Source organism: Lissotriton vulgaris, chromosome 4_1, assembly GCF_964263255.1.
Source record: "Lissotriton vulgaris chromosome 4_1, aLisVul1.2, whole genome shotgun sequence".
NCBI lineage: Eukaryota > Metazoa > Chordata > Amphibia > Caudata > Salamandridae > Lissotriton > Lissotriton vulgaris.
Genome location: NC_141691.1, coordinates 2,125,789,713 through 2,125,810,837, shown reverse-complemented (window position 1 = coordinate 2,125,810,837; position 21,125 = coordinate 2,125,789,713). Strand labels below are relative to the sequence as shown.

Below are 21,125 nucleotides of genomic sequence, written 5' to 3'. Positions count from 1 at the left end.
GCGCAGGAGACACCGCAGGGGCCCACTGGATTTATTGGGACAATGACCTGCTCTACAGCGAGCAAAGAATTGCTGAGCTGGGGGCCAGTCGGGTGCTGGTGGTGCCCCTCCGCTTCAGAGACTTCCTTTTGAACTTAGCGCACAATGTCCCCCTTGCTGGACACTTGGGACAAGACAAAACATACAACCGCCTGGTAACACACTTTTACTGGCCTAAAATGCAAAATGATGTCTCCCACCACTGCCGGGCCTGCCCCACCTGCCAGGCCAGAGGGATGAGCGGCCGAAAGACCAAAGCACCCTTGCAACCCTTTCCCGTCGTCACCACCCCGTTCGAACGGGTGGGAATAGATATTGTGGGGCCCCTAGACCCCCGAACGGCCCAGGGGCACCGGTTCATCCTAGTCCTGGTGGACCACGCCACCCGGTACCCCGAGGCCATTCCTCTTCGGACCGTGACAGCACCCGTGGTAGGCCGAGCCCTGATGGGGATCTTCTCTCGAGTGGGCTTCCCACGGGAGGTCGTCAGCGACAGGGGCACAAACTTTATTTCAAAATACATGAGGTCTCTCTGGCAGCAGTGCGGGGTCACCTACCGGTTCACGACCCCTTATCACCCACAAGGAAACGGACTGGTCGAGCGGTTTAACCGTACTCTCAAGGGAATGATCATGGGCCTGGAAGAACCCCTACGTTGCCAATGGGACGTGCTGCTCCCCTGCCTCCTCTTTGCCTATCGAGAAGTTCCCCAGAAATCCCTCGGTTTCAGCCCCTTCGAGCTCCTGTACGGACACCCCGTCCGGGGCCCCCTCAGCCTGGTCAAGGAAGGATGGGAGATGGCCCCCCAGAAGACCCCTCCGGACGTATATAAATATCTCCTGACCCTCCGCAACCAGACCCGGGGATTAAGGGAGCTCGCCAAAGCCAACCTTGAGGCCAGTCAGGAGGACATGAAGAAATGGTACGATCAACATGCCTCCTCCATCGAGTTCGAACCAGGCCAGCAAGTATGGGTGATGTCCCCCGTCGAACCTTGTGCCCTGCAGGACAAATGGACAGGACCCTTCAAGGTGATAGAGCGCAAGGGCCCTGTCACCTACCTAATAGACATGGAGTCCCCCCGGAACCCACTCCGAGTCCTCCATGCCAACAGACTCAAACCCCACTTCGTACGCTCGGAGCTCAGCCTACTAATGGCAACAGATAGTGGGACGGAAGAAGACTCCGAACCCCTCCCTGACCTACTGAGAACCTGTGAAAAAGATGGCTCAGTGGAAGGGGTCAGACTCTCCGAGGCCTTGTCCCCGGAACAACGCCAAGACTGCCGGGCTCTCCTGCTACAATTTGCGAATCTGTTCTCCCTCACCCCAGGGGTCACCCCCTGGTGCCTTCACGACGTGGACACTGGGGATAGTCCACCTATTCGACACAGGGCGTACCGAGTGCCAGATCGGGTGCGCACCTGCATCCAGGACGAAGTCTCCAAAATGCTGGCTCTAGGAGTGATTGAGCCATCCGACAGCCCCTGGGCCAGCCCAGTCGTACTGGTCCCCAAGGCTGCCGCCCCGGGCGTCACCCCCGAGCTCCGGTTCTGTGTAGACTATCGGGGCCTGAACGCTGTTACCCAAACCGACGCTCACCCCATCCCCCGGGCGGATGAGCTGGTTGACCGCATGGGGGCTGCCCGCTATCTGAGCATCTTCGATCTGACAGCAGGCTACTGGCAGATCGGCCTCACCCCCAGGGCACAAGAACGATCCGCCTTCTCTACCCCGGATGGTCACTACCACTTTAAAGTGATGCCATTCGACATGAAAAACGCTCCAGCTACTTTCCAACGACTTGTGAACCAGGTATTGGCGGGCCTCGAAGAATTCAGCGCCGCCTACCTGGACAATATCGCTGTGTACAGTCGTCACTGGGCAGACCACCTTCACCACCTCCGAGAAGTCCTGCACGCCCTCCAGCAGGCTGGCCTCACCATCAAAGCCAGCAAATGTCAAATTGGCCAGGGGTCTGTGACCTAATTCGGACACCAAGTGGGGAGCGGTCTGGTGGCCCCCCTTCAGCTCAAGATCGCTGCCATCCAGTCCTGGCAACCTCCTGTCACCCAAACCGAGGTCCGAGCCTTCCTCGGGCTCACCGGATACTACCGGCGGTTTGTAAAGGACTATGGCAGCATTGTGGGGCCTCTCACAGAACTCACATCCAAGAAACACCCCAAAACCGTCAACTGGACTCCAGACTGTCAAGCGGCCTTCGAGAAGTTGAAGGCTGCCATGTGCACAGCCCCCGTGCTCCAGGCCCCCGACTACAGCCAGGAGTTCATCGTCCAGACGGACGCCTCAGATCATGGCATTGGGCAGTACTCTCTCAACTCAACGCCGAGGGAGTCGATCAACCAGTGGCCTTCATCAGCCGGCGCCTGCTGGCCCGAGAACAGCGCTGGAGCACCATCGAGCGCGAGGCCTTCGCTGTAGTATGGGCCCTCAAGAAGCTCCGGCCCTACCTCTTCGGTACCCATTTCAGGGTACAAACAGACCATAGACCCCTGCAATAGCTGATGCAGATGCGGGGGGAGAACCCAAAACTGTTGCGATGGTCCATCTCCTTGCAGGGGATGGACTTCACTGTGGAGCATCGCCCTGGCCAAGACCACGCCAACGCGGATGGCCTGTCACGCTTTTTCCGCCTCGGCGAGGAGAGTACCCAAGAAGATGGGTGACTCTCCCTGCCTTCAGCTGGGGGGGACGCATGTTGGACAGGCCTCGTGAAAGGGCCGCTCCCTCCCCGCATAATAAGACCCGGACACCGGCTATCCCGGTGTCACCAAAAGAACCACCCCGGCAACCCGCAACCCGTCCCCAACGGGACGCCTGCTCCTGAACACCACAACATCGGCCGGCCCGGGCCACCCTCAGCAGCCTTGCCCCGGCCCAGCCGCCATCTTGGACACGGCACCACGAGGCCGCGTGGCCTCAGCCCGACCTCAACCCTGGGCCTGGCCAGACCCCGACATCGAGGCACCACCATCCACCCAGGAGGTGAACGGACCACTTGGCAGGTCAATGGGAGAGAGGAGTGTCGATGGCTCTCCCCCACCAGGTGCCGATCGCCCCCAGCCTCCCCGGGCGCTGGCTCCACCCCCCTGCAGGGTGTCTGGACTCCCTCATCCCGGACCTCCCGACCTCCAAGAGCGAGGGTCCGGACATCAAAGGAGGCCAGACCTATAACTGGGGCAGCTCCAGAGCAGGAGGGCAGTTGTATCCTGGAGTCGAGAGACACCTAGAAGAACTCATCCTTGACGGACTGCTGGCGCTGCCGCAGCCCTGCCTTGAGAATCATCGTTCCTGCCTGCTGGCGCTGCCGCGGCCCTCTGCAACTTACATCCACGTCGGGACCTGCTGGCGCTGCCGCGGCCCATCCTTGTGCACCATCGTTCCTGCCTGCTGGCGCTGCAGTGGCCCTCTGCAACCTACATCTTCGTCGGGACCTGCTGGCGCTGCCGCGGCCCATCCTTGTGCGAGCCCCCACCTTTGCCTGCTAGCGCTGCCGCGGCCCTTCTCAAGTGAGACTTACCATCCTAGCCTGCTGGCGCTGCCGCGGCCCGACCGTCCAGAACTTCGAGCTCGAGGATTGTGAGCTACCCATCTTGCCACCACAGTACCAGACCAGTACCCAGATTGTCCCGCTACCCCTTTCCCCTTCAAGAGACTAGAATTGAGAGGACCCTTGCGTCCCGATCTCCCTGTATCGCTGATAACCTTTCTTCAAGAATCATATATAAAGAGTGTTGACCTTATCCTTGTGTGGTGTCCGTCTGTGGGGGGGAAGTTACCTGTCTGTACGATCGCTGGAGACGGTCCTCACCGGAGGCCTCTCCCTTGTCCTCGGCCGACCCTCCAGGTCCCCGTCTAACACCCGGCCTCGTGGCGTGGGCCTCCCTGACCCGTAGCAAACTCCCGTCCGAGCTTCCACCACAAAAGACCCCTGAGTTCCCTGGCTTATCCAACCCTTTCCTCCACGTTAAGTAGTGACCCTTTCCGGACTTCCCAGCCCGTGTCTCCATCTACCCGACCCGCAGGCCCTGTGTGCCCACTTTTCGGCACCTAAGATGACCGCCCGAGCCAGCGCAGCCCAGGTCAAGAGGCGCCACCCTGGCTGGAGGACAGAGCGCTCCCCTTGAGTGAGAGAGGGAGGAGCAGGATCTTTCACACCTCCGACCTCCCCTCGAGAAGTGGGTTTCGATCGACCCTCCCGCCGCCCGGAGGGCTGGCTCCATGCCTGCTGCGTGTCTGGAACTCCTCCCGAAACCAACTGAATGAATCAAAGGGGCCGTGTGGCAGGAAACCCCAACAAGCAGCCTCCAGGTGTCAAGACCCCTGCCAACCAAACTCCGGAGATCAAAGAGGAGCAGTCCTATAACTGGGGTTGCTCCGGGACTATTGGCAGATTCAACTCTGGAACATCGAGAGCCCTGCTGATGTGGTCGTGGCTCGTTTGGCAGAGAAGGACTTCTGCTGGAACCACCTGAGCCTGCTGAGTGACTCGTGGCTCTCTTGCAACTTTGAACCCCCTGAGCCCTGCTGAGTGACTCGCGGCTCCCCCGGAAGATCCTAAGACCTCCGACATCTTACTTGAGCCCTGCTGAGCGACTCGCGGCTCTCTGACTCTCCTGGTCCGGCTGCACCCTGAAAGATCAACCCGTATCCCTCGGCTCGAGGATTGAGAGCTGTGCACCGGATACACAACGACATTGACTCTGATACTAAACACTGTCCCGCTACCCCTACCCCAACCAAGACTCTGAAGCTCTGCTACGCTTGTAATTACTAGCTTTTATGATCATAAAGATCTCCCTTGAACTACAAGATAAAGAAACGTTCTTAAGAAGCTACGGTGTGGTGTCTCTTTGTTGTGTGGTGCTTTTGTAGTGTGTATGATCCTAGAATCGAGACTCTCCCCCTGAGGAGTCTCTTCCTCCAGTGCTCGTCTTCGTACCTGGGGAGGTGGGTCCTAGGGTGGTTAGGTGCACTTCCTGCCCTCCCCTGAGGTTGCCTTCTAACATGCACTCACTGTCACTCTGCACTCACTGTTACTCTGCACTCACTGTCACTCTTGCACTCACTCTGCACTCACTCTGCACTCACAGTCACTCTCACACTCACTCTGCATTCACAGTCACTCTTGCACTCACTCTGCACTCACTGTCACTCTTGCACTCACTCTGCACTCACAGTCACTCTCGCACTCACTCTGCACTCACAGTCACTCTCGCACTCACTCTACACTCACTCTGCACTCACTGTCACTCTGCACTCACTCTGCACTCACTCTGCACTCACTGTCACTATGAACTCACTCTGCACTCATAGTCACTCTGCACTCACTCTGCACTCACAGTCACTCTACACTCACTCTGCACTCAGTCACTCTAGCACTGTTGGACAGGCCTCGTGAAGGGGCCGCTCCCTCCCCGCATAATAAGACCCGGACACCGGCTATCCCGGTGTCACCAAAAGAACCACCCCGGCAACCCACAAAAGCAACCCGCAACCCGTCCCCAACGGGACGCCTGCTCCCGAACACCACAACATCGGCCGGCCCAGGCCACCCTCAGCAGCATTGCCCCGGCCCAGCCGCCATCTTGGACACGGCACCACGAGGCCGCGTGGCCTCAGCTCGACCTCAACCCTGGGCCTGGCCAGGCCCCGACATCGAGGCACCACCATCCACCCAGGAGGTGAACCGACCACTTGGCAGGTCAATGGGAGAGAGGAGTGTCGATGGCTCTCCCCCACCAGGTGCCGATCGCCCCCAGCCTCCCCGGGCACTGGCTCCACCCCCCTGCAGGGTGTCTGGACTCCCTCATCCCGGACCTCCCGACCTCCAAGAGCGAGGGTCTGGACATCAAAGGAGGCCAGACCTATAACTGGGGCAGCTCCAGAGCAGGAGGGCAGTTGTATCCTGGAGTGGAGAGACACCTAGAAGAACTCATCCTTGACGGACTGCTGGAGCTGGCGCAGCCCTGCCTTGAGAATCATCGTTCCTGCCTGCTGGCGCTGCCGCGGCCCTCTGCAACTTACATCCTCCTCGGGACCTGCTGGCGCTGCCGCGGCCCATCCTTGTGCACCGTCGTTCCTGCCTGCTGGCGCTGCCGCGGCCCATCCTTGTGCACCATCGTTCCTGCCTGCTGGCGCTGCCGCGGCCCATCCTTGTGCACCATCGTCCTGCCTGCTGGCGTTGCCGCGGCCCTCTGCAACTTACATCCTCGTCGGGACCTGCTGGCGCTGCCGCGGCCCATCCTTGTGAACCATCGTTCCTGCCTGCTGGCGCTGCCGCGGCCCTCTGCAACCTACATCTTCGTCGGGACCTGCCGACCTTCCAGAACTCCGAGCTTGAGGATTGGGAGCTACCCATCTTGCCACCACAGTACCAGACCGGTACCCAGACTGTCCCGCTACCCCTTTCCCCTTCAAGAGACTAGAATTGAGAGGACCCTCGCGTCCCGATCTCCCTGTATTGCTGATAACCTTTCTTCAAGAATCGTATATAAAGAGTGTTGAGCTTATCCTTGTGTGGTGTCCGTCTGTGGGGGGGAAGTTACCTGTCTGTACGATCGCTGGAGACGGTCCTCACCGGAGGCCTCTCCCTTGTCCTCGGCCGACCCTCCAGGTCCCCGTCTAACACCCGGCCTCGTGGCGTGGGCCTCCCTGACCCGTAGCAAACTCCCGTCCGAGCTTCCACCACAAAAGACCCCTGAGTTCCCTGGCTTATCCAACCCTTTCCTCCACGTTAAGTCCTGACCCTTTCCGGACTTCCCAGCCCGTGTCTCCATCTTCCCGACCCGCAGGCCCTGTGTGCCCACTTTTCGGCACCTAAGATGACCGCCCGAGCCAGCGCGGCCTAGGTCAAGAGGCGCCACCCTGGCTGGAGGACAGAGCGCTCCCCTTGAATGAGAGAGGGAGGAGCAGGATCTTTCACACCTCCGACCTCCCCTCGAGAAGTGGGTTTCGATCAACCCTCCGGCCGCCCGGAGGGCTGGCTCCATGCCTGCTGCGTGTCTGGAACTCCTCCCGAAACCAACTGAATGAATCAAAGGGGCCGTGTGGCAGGAAACCCCAACAAGCAGCCTCCAGGTGTCAAGACCCCTGCCAACCAAACTCCGGAGATCAAAGAGGAGCAGTCCTATAACTGGGGTTGCTCCGGCACTATTGGCAGATTCAACTCTGGAACATCGAGAGCCCTGCTGACGTGGTCGTGGCTCGTTTGGCAGAGAAGGACTTCTGCTGGAACCACCTGAGCCTGCTGAGTGACTCGTGGCTCTCTTGCAACTTTGAACCCCCTGAGCCCTGCTGAGTGACTCGCGGCTCCCCCGGAAGATCGTAAGAACTCCGACATCGTGCTTGAGCCCTGCTGAGTGACTCGCGGCTCCCCCTGCATCCTTGAACCACCTGAGCCCTGCTGAGTGACTCGCGGCTCCCCCTGAAGATCCTAAGACCTCCGACATCTTACTTGAGCCCTGCTGAGCGACTCGCGGCTCTCTGACTCTCCTGGTCCGGCTGCACCCTGAAAGATCAACCCGTATCCCTCGGCTCGAGGATTGAGAGCTGTGCACCGGATACACAACGACATTGACTCTGATACTAAACACTGTCCCGCTACCCCTACCCCGACCAAGACTCTGAAGCTCTGCTACGCTTGTAATTACTAGCTTTCAAGATCATAAAGATCTCCCTTGAACTACAAGATAAAGAAACGTTCTTAAGAAGCTACGGTGTGGTGTCTCTTTGTTGTGTGGTGCTTTTGTAGTGTGTATGATCCTAGAATCGAGACTCTCCCCCTGAGGAGTCTCTTCCTCCAGTGCTCGTCTTCGTACCTAGGGAGGTGGGTCCTAGGGTGGTTAGGTGCACTTCCTGCCCTCCCCTGAGGTTGCCTTCTAACATGCACTCACTGTCACTCTGCACTCACTGTTACTCTGCACTCACTGTCACTCTTGCACTCACTCTGCACTCACTCTGCACTCACTGTCACTCTCGCACTCACTCTGCATTCACAGTCACTCTTGCACTCACTCTGCACTCACTGTCACTCTTGCACTCACTCTGCACTCACAGTCACTCTCGCACTCACTCTGCACTCACAGTCACTCTCGCACTTACTCTGCACTCACTCTGCACTCACTGTCACTCTGCACTCACTCTGCACTCACTCTGCACTCACTGTCACTATGAACTCACTCTGCACTCATAGTCACTCTGCACTCACTCTGCACTCACAGTCACTATACACTCACTCTGCACTCAGTCACTCTGGCACTCACTCTGCACTCACACTGCACTCAGTCACTCTGGCACTCACTTTGCACTCACTCTGCACTCACAGTCACTCTTGCACTCACTCTGCACTCTCTTTGCACTCACTGTCACTCTCGCACTCACTCTGCATTCACTCTGCACTCACTCTGTACTCACTCTGCGCTCACAGTCTCTGGCACTCACTCTGCACTCTCTCTGCACTCACTGTCACTCTGCACTCACTCTGCACTCACTGTCACTCTGCACTCACTCTGCACTCACAGTCACTCTGCACTCACTCTGTGCTCACAGTCACTCTGCACTCACTCTGCAATCAGTCACCCTGGCATTCACTCTGCACTCATACTACACTCAGTCACTCTGGCACTCACTCTGCACTCACAGTCACTCTTGCACTCACTCTGCACTCACTCTGCACTCACAGTCACTCTTGCACTCACTCTGCACTCACTGTCACTCTGCACTCACTGTCACTCTTGCACTCACTCTGCATTCACTCTGCACTTACTATGCACTGACTCTGCACTCACAGTCACTCTCACACTCACTCTGCACTCACAGTCACTCTTGCACTTACTCTGCACTCACTCTGCACTCACTGTCACTCTGCACTCACTTTGCACTCACTGTCACTCTGCACCCACTGTCACTCTGCACTCACAGTCACTCTTGCACTCACTCTGTACTCAAAGTCACTCTCGAACTCACTCTGCACTCACAGTCACTCTTGCACTAACTCTGCACTCACTGTACTCTGCACTCACTGTCACTCTGCACTCACTGTCACTCTGCACTCACTGTCACTCTGCACTCACTTTGCACTCACTGTCACTCTTGCATACACTCTGACTCACTCTGCACTCACAGTCACTCTCGCACTCACTCTGCACACACCATCCCTTTCACACTCACTCTGCACTCACTCTGCACTCACTGTCACTCTGCACTCACTCTGCACTCACTGTCACTATGCACTCACTTTGCACTCACTGTCACTCTGCACTCACTCTGCACTCACAGTACCTCTGCACTCACTCTGCACTCACAGTCACTCTGGCACTCACTCTGCACTCACTCTGCGCTCACAGTCTCTTGCACTCATTCTGCACTCTCTCTGCACTCACTGTCACTCTGCACTCACTCTGCACTCACTCTGCACTCACAGTCACTCTGCACTCACTCTGTGCTCACAGTCACTCTGCACTCACTCTGCACTCAGTCAACCTGGCACTCACTCTGCACTCATACTACACTCAGTCACTCTTGCACTCACTCTGCACTCACTGTCAGTCTGCACTCACTGTCACTCTCGCACTCACTCTGCATTCACTCTGCACTTACTATGCACTTACTCTGCACTCACAGTCACTCTCACACTCACTCTGCACTCACAGTCACTCTCGCACTTACTCTGCACTCACTCTGCACTCACTGTCACTCTGCACTCATGGTCACTCTGCACTCACAGTCACTCTTGCACTCACTCTGCACTCACAGTCACTCTCGAACTCACTCTGCACTCACAGTCACTCTCGCACTCACTCTGCACTCAGTCACTCTCGCACTCACTCTGCACTCACTGTCACTCTTGCACTCACTCTGCACTCACAGTCACTCTTGCACTCACTCTGCACTCACTGTACTCTGCACTCACTGTCACTCTGCACTCACTGTCACTCTGCACTCACTCTGCACTCACTGTCACTCTTGCACTCACTCTGGCTCACTCTGCACTCACAGTCACTCTCGCACTCACTCTGCACTCACCATCGCTCTCGCACTCACTCTGCACTCACTCTGCACTCACTGTCACTCTGCACTCACTCTGCACTCACTGTCACTATGCACTAACTCTGCACTCACTCTGCACTCACTGTCACTCTGCACTCACTCTGCACTCACAGTACCTCTGCACTCACTCTGCACTCACAGTCACTCTGGCACTCACTCTGCACCCACAGTCACTCTCCCACTCACTCTGCACTCACTGTCACTCTGCAATCACTCTGCACTCACAGTCACTCTGGCACTCGCAGTCACTCTAGCCCTCACTCTGCACTCACAGTCACTCTCACACTCACTCTGCACTCACTGTCACTCTGCACTCACTCTGCACTCACTGTCACTCTCGCACTCACTCTGCATTCACTCTGCACTCACTCTGCACTCACTCAGCACTCACAGTCAATCTCTCACTCACTCTCACTCTAGACTCACTCTGCACTCACAGTCACTCTCGCACTCACCCTGCACTCACAGAGACGCACAGTGACTCTCGCACCCACTCTGCACTCACTGTCACTCTCCCACTCACTCTGCACTCACAGGCACTCTCGCACTGACTCTGCACTCACAGTCACTCTCGCTCTCACTCTGCACTCACAGTCACTGTCGCACTCACTCTGCACTGACTCTATTTCATCTTTTTTCAGATTAAGGTTAGTCCAATTTTTTGGGTCCAGTACATCAGAGACGCTTTTGGCGACAGCTATTTCAAAAGCTTCAATCTCTTTACTCACTTGTGCAATGTGGGGAGTCCAAGTGGATTTTGGTTTAAGACTTGATTTGTTAAGGGATGGAGCTCTATCTTTATCTTCGAAAAATGACACAAGTCTAATTTTTCTAAAGAATGTTTGAAGGTCCCTTTCCAAGCTGAATCTATCTACCGGGGATGCAATCGCATAACCTAAACCTTTTTTCAAGTAATTTTATTTCTACGGGTGATAGTTCCATATTAGAAAGGTTAATTACATGTGCTTTGTTTAGATGTCCCATGTTTTCTGACTCCTGGTGTAGGGTCTCTGTTGGAACTGAGGTTGAGGCAAGCATTTGCCTCTCCCTCTGCCTCTCCCTCTCTGTTGGACAAAATTCTGTCGTTGTTCTAAAAAAGAAAGGGAGGAGGGGTCCCTATTGGGGCCTTTGGAGGTGTCATTATCTTTTCCAGAATTTCTGTTGTCATTCTGTATTTCTGGTTCACTGTCGGAGCTAGTGTATGAGGTATCAAAAAATCTGACCTTCTTTTTTTGGAAATGATGTCCCTGGTGTTGTTGCCAGGGTTTACGATATTAAGGAATTTCTCTAGGGCGTTCATAGTAATCTTTTTGTAAATATGGATAAATCAATTCTGGGTTGTATTTGGTAACATCTTTTCTTATTTTATTACTTTTTTTATTAAACAGATAGTCCCTATAGCCGTCGACATCCTTTTGGATGTTTTCAAATTTTTTGATGGCATCGTCTAACGCCGTACTTTCAGTTAGTTTCTTTTCTAGATCCTTCAATTCTTGTCGCTCAACTATTAGTATATCAGATTCTGTTTCTATTATTAAAAGCATCCAATCACGGCTGCATCTATTGGCGACTAGGGTCCATTTTTCTATGACTTTATGGTTCCCAATATAGATCCCTGGTTCATTTGTTACCTGAAGTCCCCTAGGGATTATTCCATTTTTACAATAATCAATTCGAAAATCGGAATGTAATTCAGTTCGTATTATTTTTTTCTTGGTATTCCATAAGTTACGTCACTCTTCCTCTCCGGTGTTATTAATTTGCGCAGATGAGATATTTTTAGTGGTTCCATTCGTGAGATCCTGGATTTAGAACCTGCTGTTAACGATAGAGGCTTCCTAAGGATGCTGTGCAAGAAATAAATTAGCAGTGAAGTTGTGGTAAGTGATAGTTATGAGACTGTTTCTGCTTTCCTTCCAGGCTGCACAGAAGGCTGGTCTGCCCTCAGCAGAGGCGCAGAGGCTGCTGGGACTGTGCACGACACCAGAGGTCAAGGATCGGCTGAAACAGACGACGGAGGAGGCCCTAAATTATGGGGTATGAAAGATGTGTGGTGAGCAGAGTCAGAATGGGAGAACAAGTGGTGATCTGGCTGCATGAGACTGAGATACAATCAAGAAATGTGGGGGGAGGGAGTAGATTGAGAGGGAAAGAGGAAGGGATGAGGGACGCAAAGGAAAAGAGTGATTAAGGGAAAATGTCCAGCGCAGGTATAGAAATATTGAAGGAAGAGGAAAAATGGAAGGAGAAAGAAAGGTAGTGAAGGAAGGTGGGATGGAAAAGCAGATAAAGAACAAATAGATATGAACGGGATGTCGGATATAAGTTAGTATTGAAGAGAATGAGTGTAGAGAATGAAACAGACTGGGTGAGGAAAGAGAGCAGAGGCAGCTGACAGGATGGCACAACAGTGGGTATCCAAGGGCACTGCCCGTTCGCTGCATGCCTTTTGTCATTTCATATTGCTTACTATGCTCTGACCCCTCGCTCTGCTCTCCCTTGTATCCCCAGGCATTTGGGATGCCCATTATGGTTGCCCATGTGGATGGCAAACCACACATGTTCTTCGGTTCCGATAGGTTTGAGCTGCTGGCTGACCTGCTGGGTGAGTGAAACAACGGTCCCTGTGAACCCATCAATAGACATAAGATAGTCCCCATAGGCCCATTCAGAATTGTACTAAATTAAAAGTTGAAAATGTGCTCCTGTAGTATCCATTAGAGCAAACTTCATACTTGCATGGGCTCAGAAATGACTCCCAGGACTGAAACTAATCTAGTGCTTACTTGGTTAAACTAGAAGCCTACAGAATGTATATGAAGTGTACATTTCAGCACAGGAAAAGGTTGAGCAGCGTTCTTCAAACTTTTAATTCTGTGCCATTTCCATAAAATGCCCCCCCCCCCCCACCAAAAAAAGAATAACCGCCCCCCCCCCCCCCTAGTTTAAAGCTCTCTGATGTAGAGTAAATACACAATTGCATGTGTGATTTGTTTTTTTCTATTGCTGGGAAACACATTTTTCTCTTGCAAGATCACCTTTCCTACTTCTTCATAAAATATGAGTGCGTCAGCTGCCCATTCCAACCCTGGAAAGGCAATCGCTTCTACATTTCGCATCACAAATGTGCGTACGTTTTCAGAGGGCCAAACTGCCTACAAATGTTTGTGAATACCCTCAGACTTTTTAGGCATATACACGTTTGCCTAAATTTGAGTGTTTTTGCCACCTAGAAAAGCTCACAATCCTACATCCATGGCTTAATTTTGGGATTAGGGACCTTATGCACAAGCCATTGTGCGTACCTAGAGGAGAATTATGTCAACTGGAAAAAAAACTTTCTGGAGTGAAATCCAGTTCCTAATTCAAGGAATCGAGAATGGTTTGATTCTGCCCTCTTGAATGGGTTTAACAGCTATGAAATTAAATTGATTTATAGCTACTACCCTTGGGTGTCTAGGCACTGAAAAATTCTTGCAGATGAAAAAAGACAGAAAAATGTAACCGAGCCTGGGGAAGCATAAACCATGAAGAAACCACGCAGGCATAACTATTTATTAAACAGCCATGTTTTAAGGGCCAAGCGGAAGGTTAGAAGATTGGTTGTGTTTTTAGGCTAAGTGGCATTGAATTCCATGTTTTGGTTCTTGCCACCACAAAGCTCTTGCCTCCCCAGGGGCACGACCAAATTATCAGAGAAGAAGATCTTAACGGTCTGGAAGGGGTGTACCATTGAAAGAGCTGTCTAATAGATTCTAGACCCTCATGGTGAAGGGCCTTGAAAGCGATACAAAGAGATTGTAACAGGTGTGTCTTCTTGAGAGATACCTTGGACCGATGTTGCTGAGAGCTCGGAAGGATTTTAAACAGGTTCCTTTTATGAAGGGGCAGCCAGTGCAGAGTCCCAAGGGCTGTGGATGCTGAGGATTTTCTATGTAATTTTAGTACCAGTCTTGCAGCAGCGTGTTGCATGCTCTGCAGTTTTTTTAATGTGACCTTTTTGACCCCTGCCATGAGACCGTTACAATAATCAAGACGGGAGAGTATGAGGGCCACTGCCTTTCTCGATTCAGTGGGGAGGAAATCAAAACATTTCTTTAGAGATTTTATAATGCTAAAGCAACTTCCCGCAACGTTCCTTACATGATGGTCAAAGGACATTGAGGAATCAAAAAGGAAACCCAGATTTCTGGCTACTTCCACCGAACTAGGCGGCGCGGTGGTATCCTCTGGCCACTAATTACTTGGGCTGAAATTGACATTTTTACCCATGGGCAGTATTTCCGTCTTGTTAGCGTTACATTTCAGGTGGTTGTTTTCCATCCACAAAAAAACGCCCGTCAGGCAGTTCTGAAAGTTCTGTTCAACATTTGTGGATTTCTTATCTAAGGATACAATCAATTGAGTATCATCGGCGTACGATGTTACTAGTATCCCATATGATTCAATTAAAGTGATAAGGGGCACCATGTAAATAATAAATAGCAACGGACTCAAAATAGAGCCTTGCGGAACTCCTGATGTGACCTTTTTTCGTTCGAGAGGAAGGGGGTCCCAATGAAATGGTTTGTGTTCTCTCAGATAGAGAGAGCTTAACCAGTCAAGGGCAGCCTCTGTAATACCTTTTTCTCTCAGCCGACCAATCAGTATTTTATGGGAAATGGTATCGAATGCCGCCGATAGATCTAATAATATCAAGACGGCGTTTTTACCTTCATCCTGTAAAAAGTTTGATCGAGTCGGTGAGATCAATGAGGGCCGTTTCAGTGGAATGCCTTGAGCGAAAGCCCGACTGCTGAGGATGTAGAATATAATGCATTTCGACAAAGTTCTTGAGCTCTTGGTGAACCATATATTCTGTTATCTTCCCAAGAACTGGGAGGAGAGATATTGGACGTAGATTGGAAAGGTCAGTTGTATTTTTATTTTATTTTTTCATTAACGGTTTCACTATTGCTGTTTTCCAATCAGAAGGAACAGTACCTGAACTAAGTGAGGCATTGACTATGACATTTATGATGGGTTAACTACATCAATTATCTGGTGAAGAATCAGCGGGGGGCAGGAGACAGAAGGCGCTCTCGATTTGCAGGCCATGATGGCTTTGCGAGTTTGTAAAAGAGAAACTGGTTTAAACATACTAAAAGTGTGAGCCGTTGTCACCATGGTATCATTGGCGCCTTGCGTGGAAGGCAGAGGGACGGACGGGAAATCCCCCTGTAGAAGTTTAATTTTTTCCTCAAAATAGTCAGCAAACTGGTTGCATAGACCTTGAGATGCCGGAATTTCGGATTGAAGGGCTTTCGGGTGGGTGAAAGATTGCACTATAGAGAAAAGAGTTTTTTTGTTTTTGTTGGGCATCTTTAATGGCTTTGGTATAATAGTCCTTCTTGGCAATTTTAATGTTAGAAAAATATGTATTCCTATGTTTTACATAGAGAGCTTTTGCTGTCGGGTGATAGGTTTTTCTCCATTTGCGTTCACTTTTTTTGCACAATAGATGTGTTTCAGCAAGTGACTGTGTGTACTAGGGGGCACTTATCTTTTTCCTTTTCTCCTTTGTAGAGGGGCGCTTTGGGGGAACAAGGTCTTCAATAACTTGCTCCATCCATGTGTGGAAGGTTTTCGAATCCTGGATCACTTCACCAGACAGGCTAGGGGCCTGAGGCTGCAGCGGGGGCTTCAGCTTAATGCTTTCAGCAACCGCCATCCAGTTCAGATTGGATAGAGGCTGCTGCATTGCTTTTACACGCTAATGTTGAACGGGATAAAACAATGATCCGTCCAAATTTGAGGAGTAGGCTTATGTGTCACAAGTGAGGGGAGGTTAGAACAGACCCCATCAAGAGTGTGACCTGTACAGTGAGTGGCCTGGGCCACTGTTTGGTGGAGCCCGAAGATTTCAAGTGTCTGGTTGAAATCGCCCAGGAGCGTAAAGTAGGAGTTGACCTAAGGATTCTCCCAGGGACTCAAGAAACATGGTCGCACTATCAGGCAGGCAATATATTATGCCTCCCGTGAAGGACGAGGCCGCATTGAGATAGAAAAGCCCATGCCTTCAGCGCCTTTGAGGGGGCCCAAATTGATTGTATGACATTTCAGGGAACTTCTAATGACTATAGCCACTCCGCCTCCTCTTCCACTCGGCCTGTCCAGTCTGAAAATGACGTAGCCGGGCGTGAGGGCAATCGCCAGGTCAGGGTTGCTGGAGTCATTGAGCCACGTCTCAGTTATGAAGAGGAAGTCTAGATGGTGGTCAAGGATTAATTCATTGATGTCCTGACTATGACAGCACATAGAACGTGCAATAATAAGCCCCCCTTTAAAATTAAGACTGGTAGGAGTAGTATCTAAATGGGGTAGAAAGTCAGGTGAGGGACTGATGTTCAATGTGAAGTACTGGTGTAAGGTGATGTCACAAGCAAAGTGGATTTAAGTGGCTAGACACTCCTGCTAGGGTGTCTAACGGTATTTACAACTTAATCCTGTGATCATCTGTGATGCCTTTAGGGGCTGCAATTGCAATGCATTTTTAATGATTTCCAAATGTGCTGAGTACTGTCATTCTAAGGTGTGCGTAAACATGTAGTCTTGCTGCTGCGCTTAGGTGAAGACCCCAGACTGTTAGCCCTTAAGATGTAGAGGTGTATACATTAGGGTCAGTAGGAGATGCTTGGTCAGGGTCATGTGTCACCAAGGCAGGTGTACCCTTGTTTAATGCTTGTTGAGGTTCAGGGGGGAGGGGGACGCCACTGGGATGGTGCCAGTGCGCAGGATCCTCGCTCCAGGATAGCTTCAACTAATTGCATTGGGGGCAAGATGATGTGCATACATGGGAGTGGTGGTACTAGACCCCCCCCCCCCCTCTGCGGGAGGGGTGGGGATGTTATGCAATGTCACAAAGTAATTCCAACAGCTTATGTATATTTGTAAATTGGTGAATAGTATTGAGTGGTGTGTGTGTGTTTAATAAATGTACTCTTACTTTTATAAAGCAAAGTACAGACTGGACAATCAATTATTGAGTGTTATTTTTGCGCACCTGCAAATGGCAATTACTAGCCTGCACCACCTCCCTTGAGTAAGCCTCAGACTGCTCTGCAACGCTACCCTCTGAGAGTCAGGCGCTCCCCTTGGGTGTTTGGTTCCCAGTGAAGGACAAATGTGTCATGTTATTTGTGCAGGCCTCACAGATGCTGCCTCGTTTTCCAACATTAGTGTCTAGCAGCGGGAAACATAGTATCCCATTCTGGTGTGCATTTATAGCATTTGATAAGTCCAGTTTAGCCACACATTAACTATACAATAATGAGCAAATGGAAGAGCGCGAGGCTCTGAGAAGGGTTCAAAGTTTTGGTTATTTGAACTAAAGGTATGGGAATTTAAAGTCTTGCGCCCATATGTGTCATGTGAAAATTATTATGGTTTAAATGTAAACTGTATTGACATGACAGCGCTATGTTGATTATCATGTGCTAGAGGGATGGTGCTTTCCAGGAAATGATTACATGTAAATGTTCTAAACCATATTGTACACCTTTGAACTCTAACACTACACCTGCATGGGGAGGGTGTCTCCTCAAGAGATAGGGACAGCAACTGATTCGTACATCACAGAGGGGGGTGTGAGGGTGGATTGATCTTTATGGGGGACAGGAGAAAAAGGGGGTCCTGGGAGGTTCTCGCGATTTTATGGGCAGGGAGGGCTTCCACAGAAGAGGCCCCAGATATCCTTCCACCGCTGAAAGTTTTTTGCTATAGGCGCAAGTCAAAACCACTTGAAGGGTGGGGCAGGAGGTTTCTTCCCTCCAGGTAGTAACACCCCAGGGGTTACCATGGTTAGGCACCCTAACAAACTTATCCCACGGTGGGAGGAGGGTGTGATAGAGTTGAGTTTCCGGCAGGTCCCCCAGGTTAACTGATGGGGAGGTGAGCAACCCAGGGGTGGCCCCTGGTAGTGGGTGCCCCCAAAGGAGGGTAGTTGTTGAGTGATTTTGTGTAGTGGTATCCCCTAGGTGGGCTAGGTAACTGACCCAGTGAAGATCTGAGTTGGGGGATGTGCTCCCTAGTTTTCAGTTGAAGTGTTAGTGGTGGATGGTGACCAGTCCGGTAGTTCCTGTGGGACTTGAACATCAGGACCAGGAGCTGGTGGAGGGAACCTGAAGTGGTGGCTTGGGCGATGCCTAGCCGGTAACCAGTCAGGTAGGTCCTGTGGGACTTGGACCCAAGGACCATGGGCATGGGGATGTTCCCCTAGCTCGAGGCAGGAGGTGGACTTCTGCAAGGTAGTACCACCATGAACACAGGTGCGGACTATCTTCAGTGAAGGGACCCTGTGTTTCGCGAAGGGGTGGTGCAGGCCTAGCCGGGATCTTTAGGGTCCCTGGCTGAGGGTGGTCGTACTACCCTGAAGGCAGGTGGGGCCTATCTTAAGTGAAGGAACCCTGCTCTTCAGAAGGGGTGGTGCAGGCCATCCAGGGACCATGTAGGTCCCTGGACGGTCTCGCAAGGCGCTGCCGGGAGACAGGGGAGAGCCATGAGAAGTGGGCCTGGGTCTAGCTAACTCGGGGCCTACTGGCTCTCTAAGGGTACTCCGGGAGGAGAGTGTGCCTCTCGGAGGGAAGGGTGCATAGGCCCTGTTCTTGCAGAGGAGAACGAGTAGGAGGTCTAGGTTCCCGGGGTAGTTTCCGTGTAGAGCTACTGATGGAGGGAATGAGCTGTAGGAGGTCTGACAAGGCACCCTCAGTGTTCCTCCCTAGCACTGCCAGTGTGGTAGTGAGGCCGGTCTGAGGTCCTAATTGTGGAGTCAGGCTAGTGGTCAGAGGAGCTTTCCTATGTGGGAAAAGCATGAGTGGCTGTGCATTCTTTAGAGAAGACAGTCATGCCGAAAGGGTGGTGGCAGCAAAATGACCTCAGCGGCATGCTGAGGGTGAGGGTTCAGAGAAGTTGCATCTTTAGGGTGCAAGGACCAAAACGGAGAGAGGGTCCTGGTTGGAACAAACTCTGGAATGGAGGCCAGCTAGTGAACCGGGCATGGGATGTAGACCTATCCCAGGACTCCGCATTAGTGCCGAGGCACTGAACCCTTGTCCAGAGAAGTGATAGGCATAGTGTTGCTTGCCCAAGGGCAAAGGTGGGCCTAGTTAGGCTGAGTCCATGTAGACCATGAGTGACCTGGAGGGATCTAACCTAGAGCCTGGAGGGTTCTTAGGGTAGTCTGGGATCCCTGTCATGGGTAGAGATTTCATGGATGGGAGAAGCAGGTGGTCTGAGCGGATAACTGGTGAGAAAGGGGGGTCTGGTCAGAACCCCTTATAACTAGTTATCGCTGAATACGGGAAGGGTACCCATGTAGAGTGGCTACTTCTTCCCTGTAGGAATCAGCTGGGCGCAGCGTGTGTTAGAAGGTGGGTCTGACACTAGGGGCCGCCTGGATTTTTTGTTTTTTGAGCACCTAATTGTTGAGCTTTTACTGTGGGGGAGCCTCCTAATCTGGGACTCATCCACAGTGAACTCATAATGAAGGAGACTGCATGGGGATTTTACTGGTGTCCGCCTGGCTTGACTAGGCCACTGCGCAGCAGCTGGAGTATGGGGCACCGTGCTGGTTACATGCAGACACGGGTGTACATGCGTGTGCACACGTGTAGGAGCTGCGCAGGGGAGATTCCTAGCGTGTGCAGTCCAGGAGCAGCTACAGAGTGAATGGTGTGGCAGGACTTATGCAGAATTGGGTGGTGACATGGAATAGGATTTACACCCTGGGAAGGAACATGCCAGGGAAAGTCAGTGTGGTTTACTGTGTTTTCACTTCATTATTCCCCTATGGGTATGTGGGGCCCTTGGCTAAAATGACTCCCACAAGGCCTACAGATTCCAGACACGCACTAAAGTCCATTGTAGTGTAGGTGAAAATAAGTATTCTGCAGAGTCCAAAGTTATATGTACTGCTTTTGGGTCATACAGAACTGTCATATTTCTCTGAGCCAGCCATGACCAGACCCAGGCTGAGGGTTGACCTCAGCTGGATGGATTGATAACCTTTCTTCCACAAGCAAGGGCCTCCTCTTCACAAAGAAGAAGATGGGTGGGGCTACAGGCTCATCCATTAGCTGCTGTCACTGGGTGCCAGGCACCAGGCTGCATCAAGAAGGAAAGAGTTGGGTTTCAGAGGCCATGTGGCCAGAGACACTGGACTCCATTTTGAACACACCCAGAGGCTGGACAAGAAGGAGTGAGCAGGGGCAGGGAAGTGATGTGTCGCTTTTTGATAGGACCCACAGAGACTTTCTGCCAGCCCCCTACTCAACTTTTAAAAAGTACTTGCACAGGAAGAGAAGCTCTCTGGGGTGTGGTCTGCGGAGGCGAAAGGTGCTGGAGCCTGGTGCAATGGGTAGTTGGTAGGAGGACATCCATGACTGCCCCCCTGGCCCCTAACAGTGCCAGAAGAAGAGCCCAGGACTGGTGCCCAGAAGAAGAGGCCTCTGCACAGGGAGAAGAGAGGCGCAGGAGGAGAGCCAGGCGAAAGGCGCAGGGAGCCAGTGCAGACCGCTCCCTGCAGAATGCACCCTCTTGGAGACCCAGAGGGTGAAGGAGAATGCTCCTAGTGGCTGGGGGGCACTGCCAGGAGCAAGAAGACATGAAAATGGGGCAGATCGAACCTCCACGGGCTGAGATATGGCCCTCAGAAGGTAAGCAACATTTGACTTGTGGCCCCCGATGGCGAAGCACGTGAGGCTCCGCCGCCGGTCCAGAAAAGGCCCCCGGGGTGGGTCAGGTCCCATGGACTGCCCTCCAACGTGGAGAGCCTGTGGGGGTCCTGGGTGGGACCGGGGCCTGCACAAGGAAGGAGGAGCCAGGGGCCCGGGTGAGACCGGGCCCCCGACCAAAGCGCAAAGCGGCCGGGTGTGGGCTCCCCACGTCGCATACCTTTACCCGGGGGTCCGGATGGGACTAGGCCCCCCACCGAGAACCCAGAAAGGGGCAGGAGCTTGAAGCGCCCCATGATGCCTTGCA

General features: G+C 52.6%; 1 protein-coding gene across 1 annotated transcript in view; it reads left to right on the top strand.

Annotated features, from left to right (window-relative positions):
* Window positions 1–21,125, top strand: part of LOC147725201 (glutathione S-transferase kappa 1-like) — a 671,252-nt gene that overhangs the window by 603,755 nt on the left and 46,372 nt on the right. Inside the window, exons 6-7 of the mRNA XM_086967129.1 lie at window positions 12,030–12,146; window positions 12,621–12,714. Of these exons, the coding sequence (XP_086823255.1) occupies window positions 12,030–12,146; window positions 12,621–12,714 (211 nt within the window). The remainder of the gene's footprint in view (window positions 1–12,029; window positions 12,147–12,620; window positions 12,715–21,125) is intronic.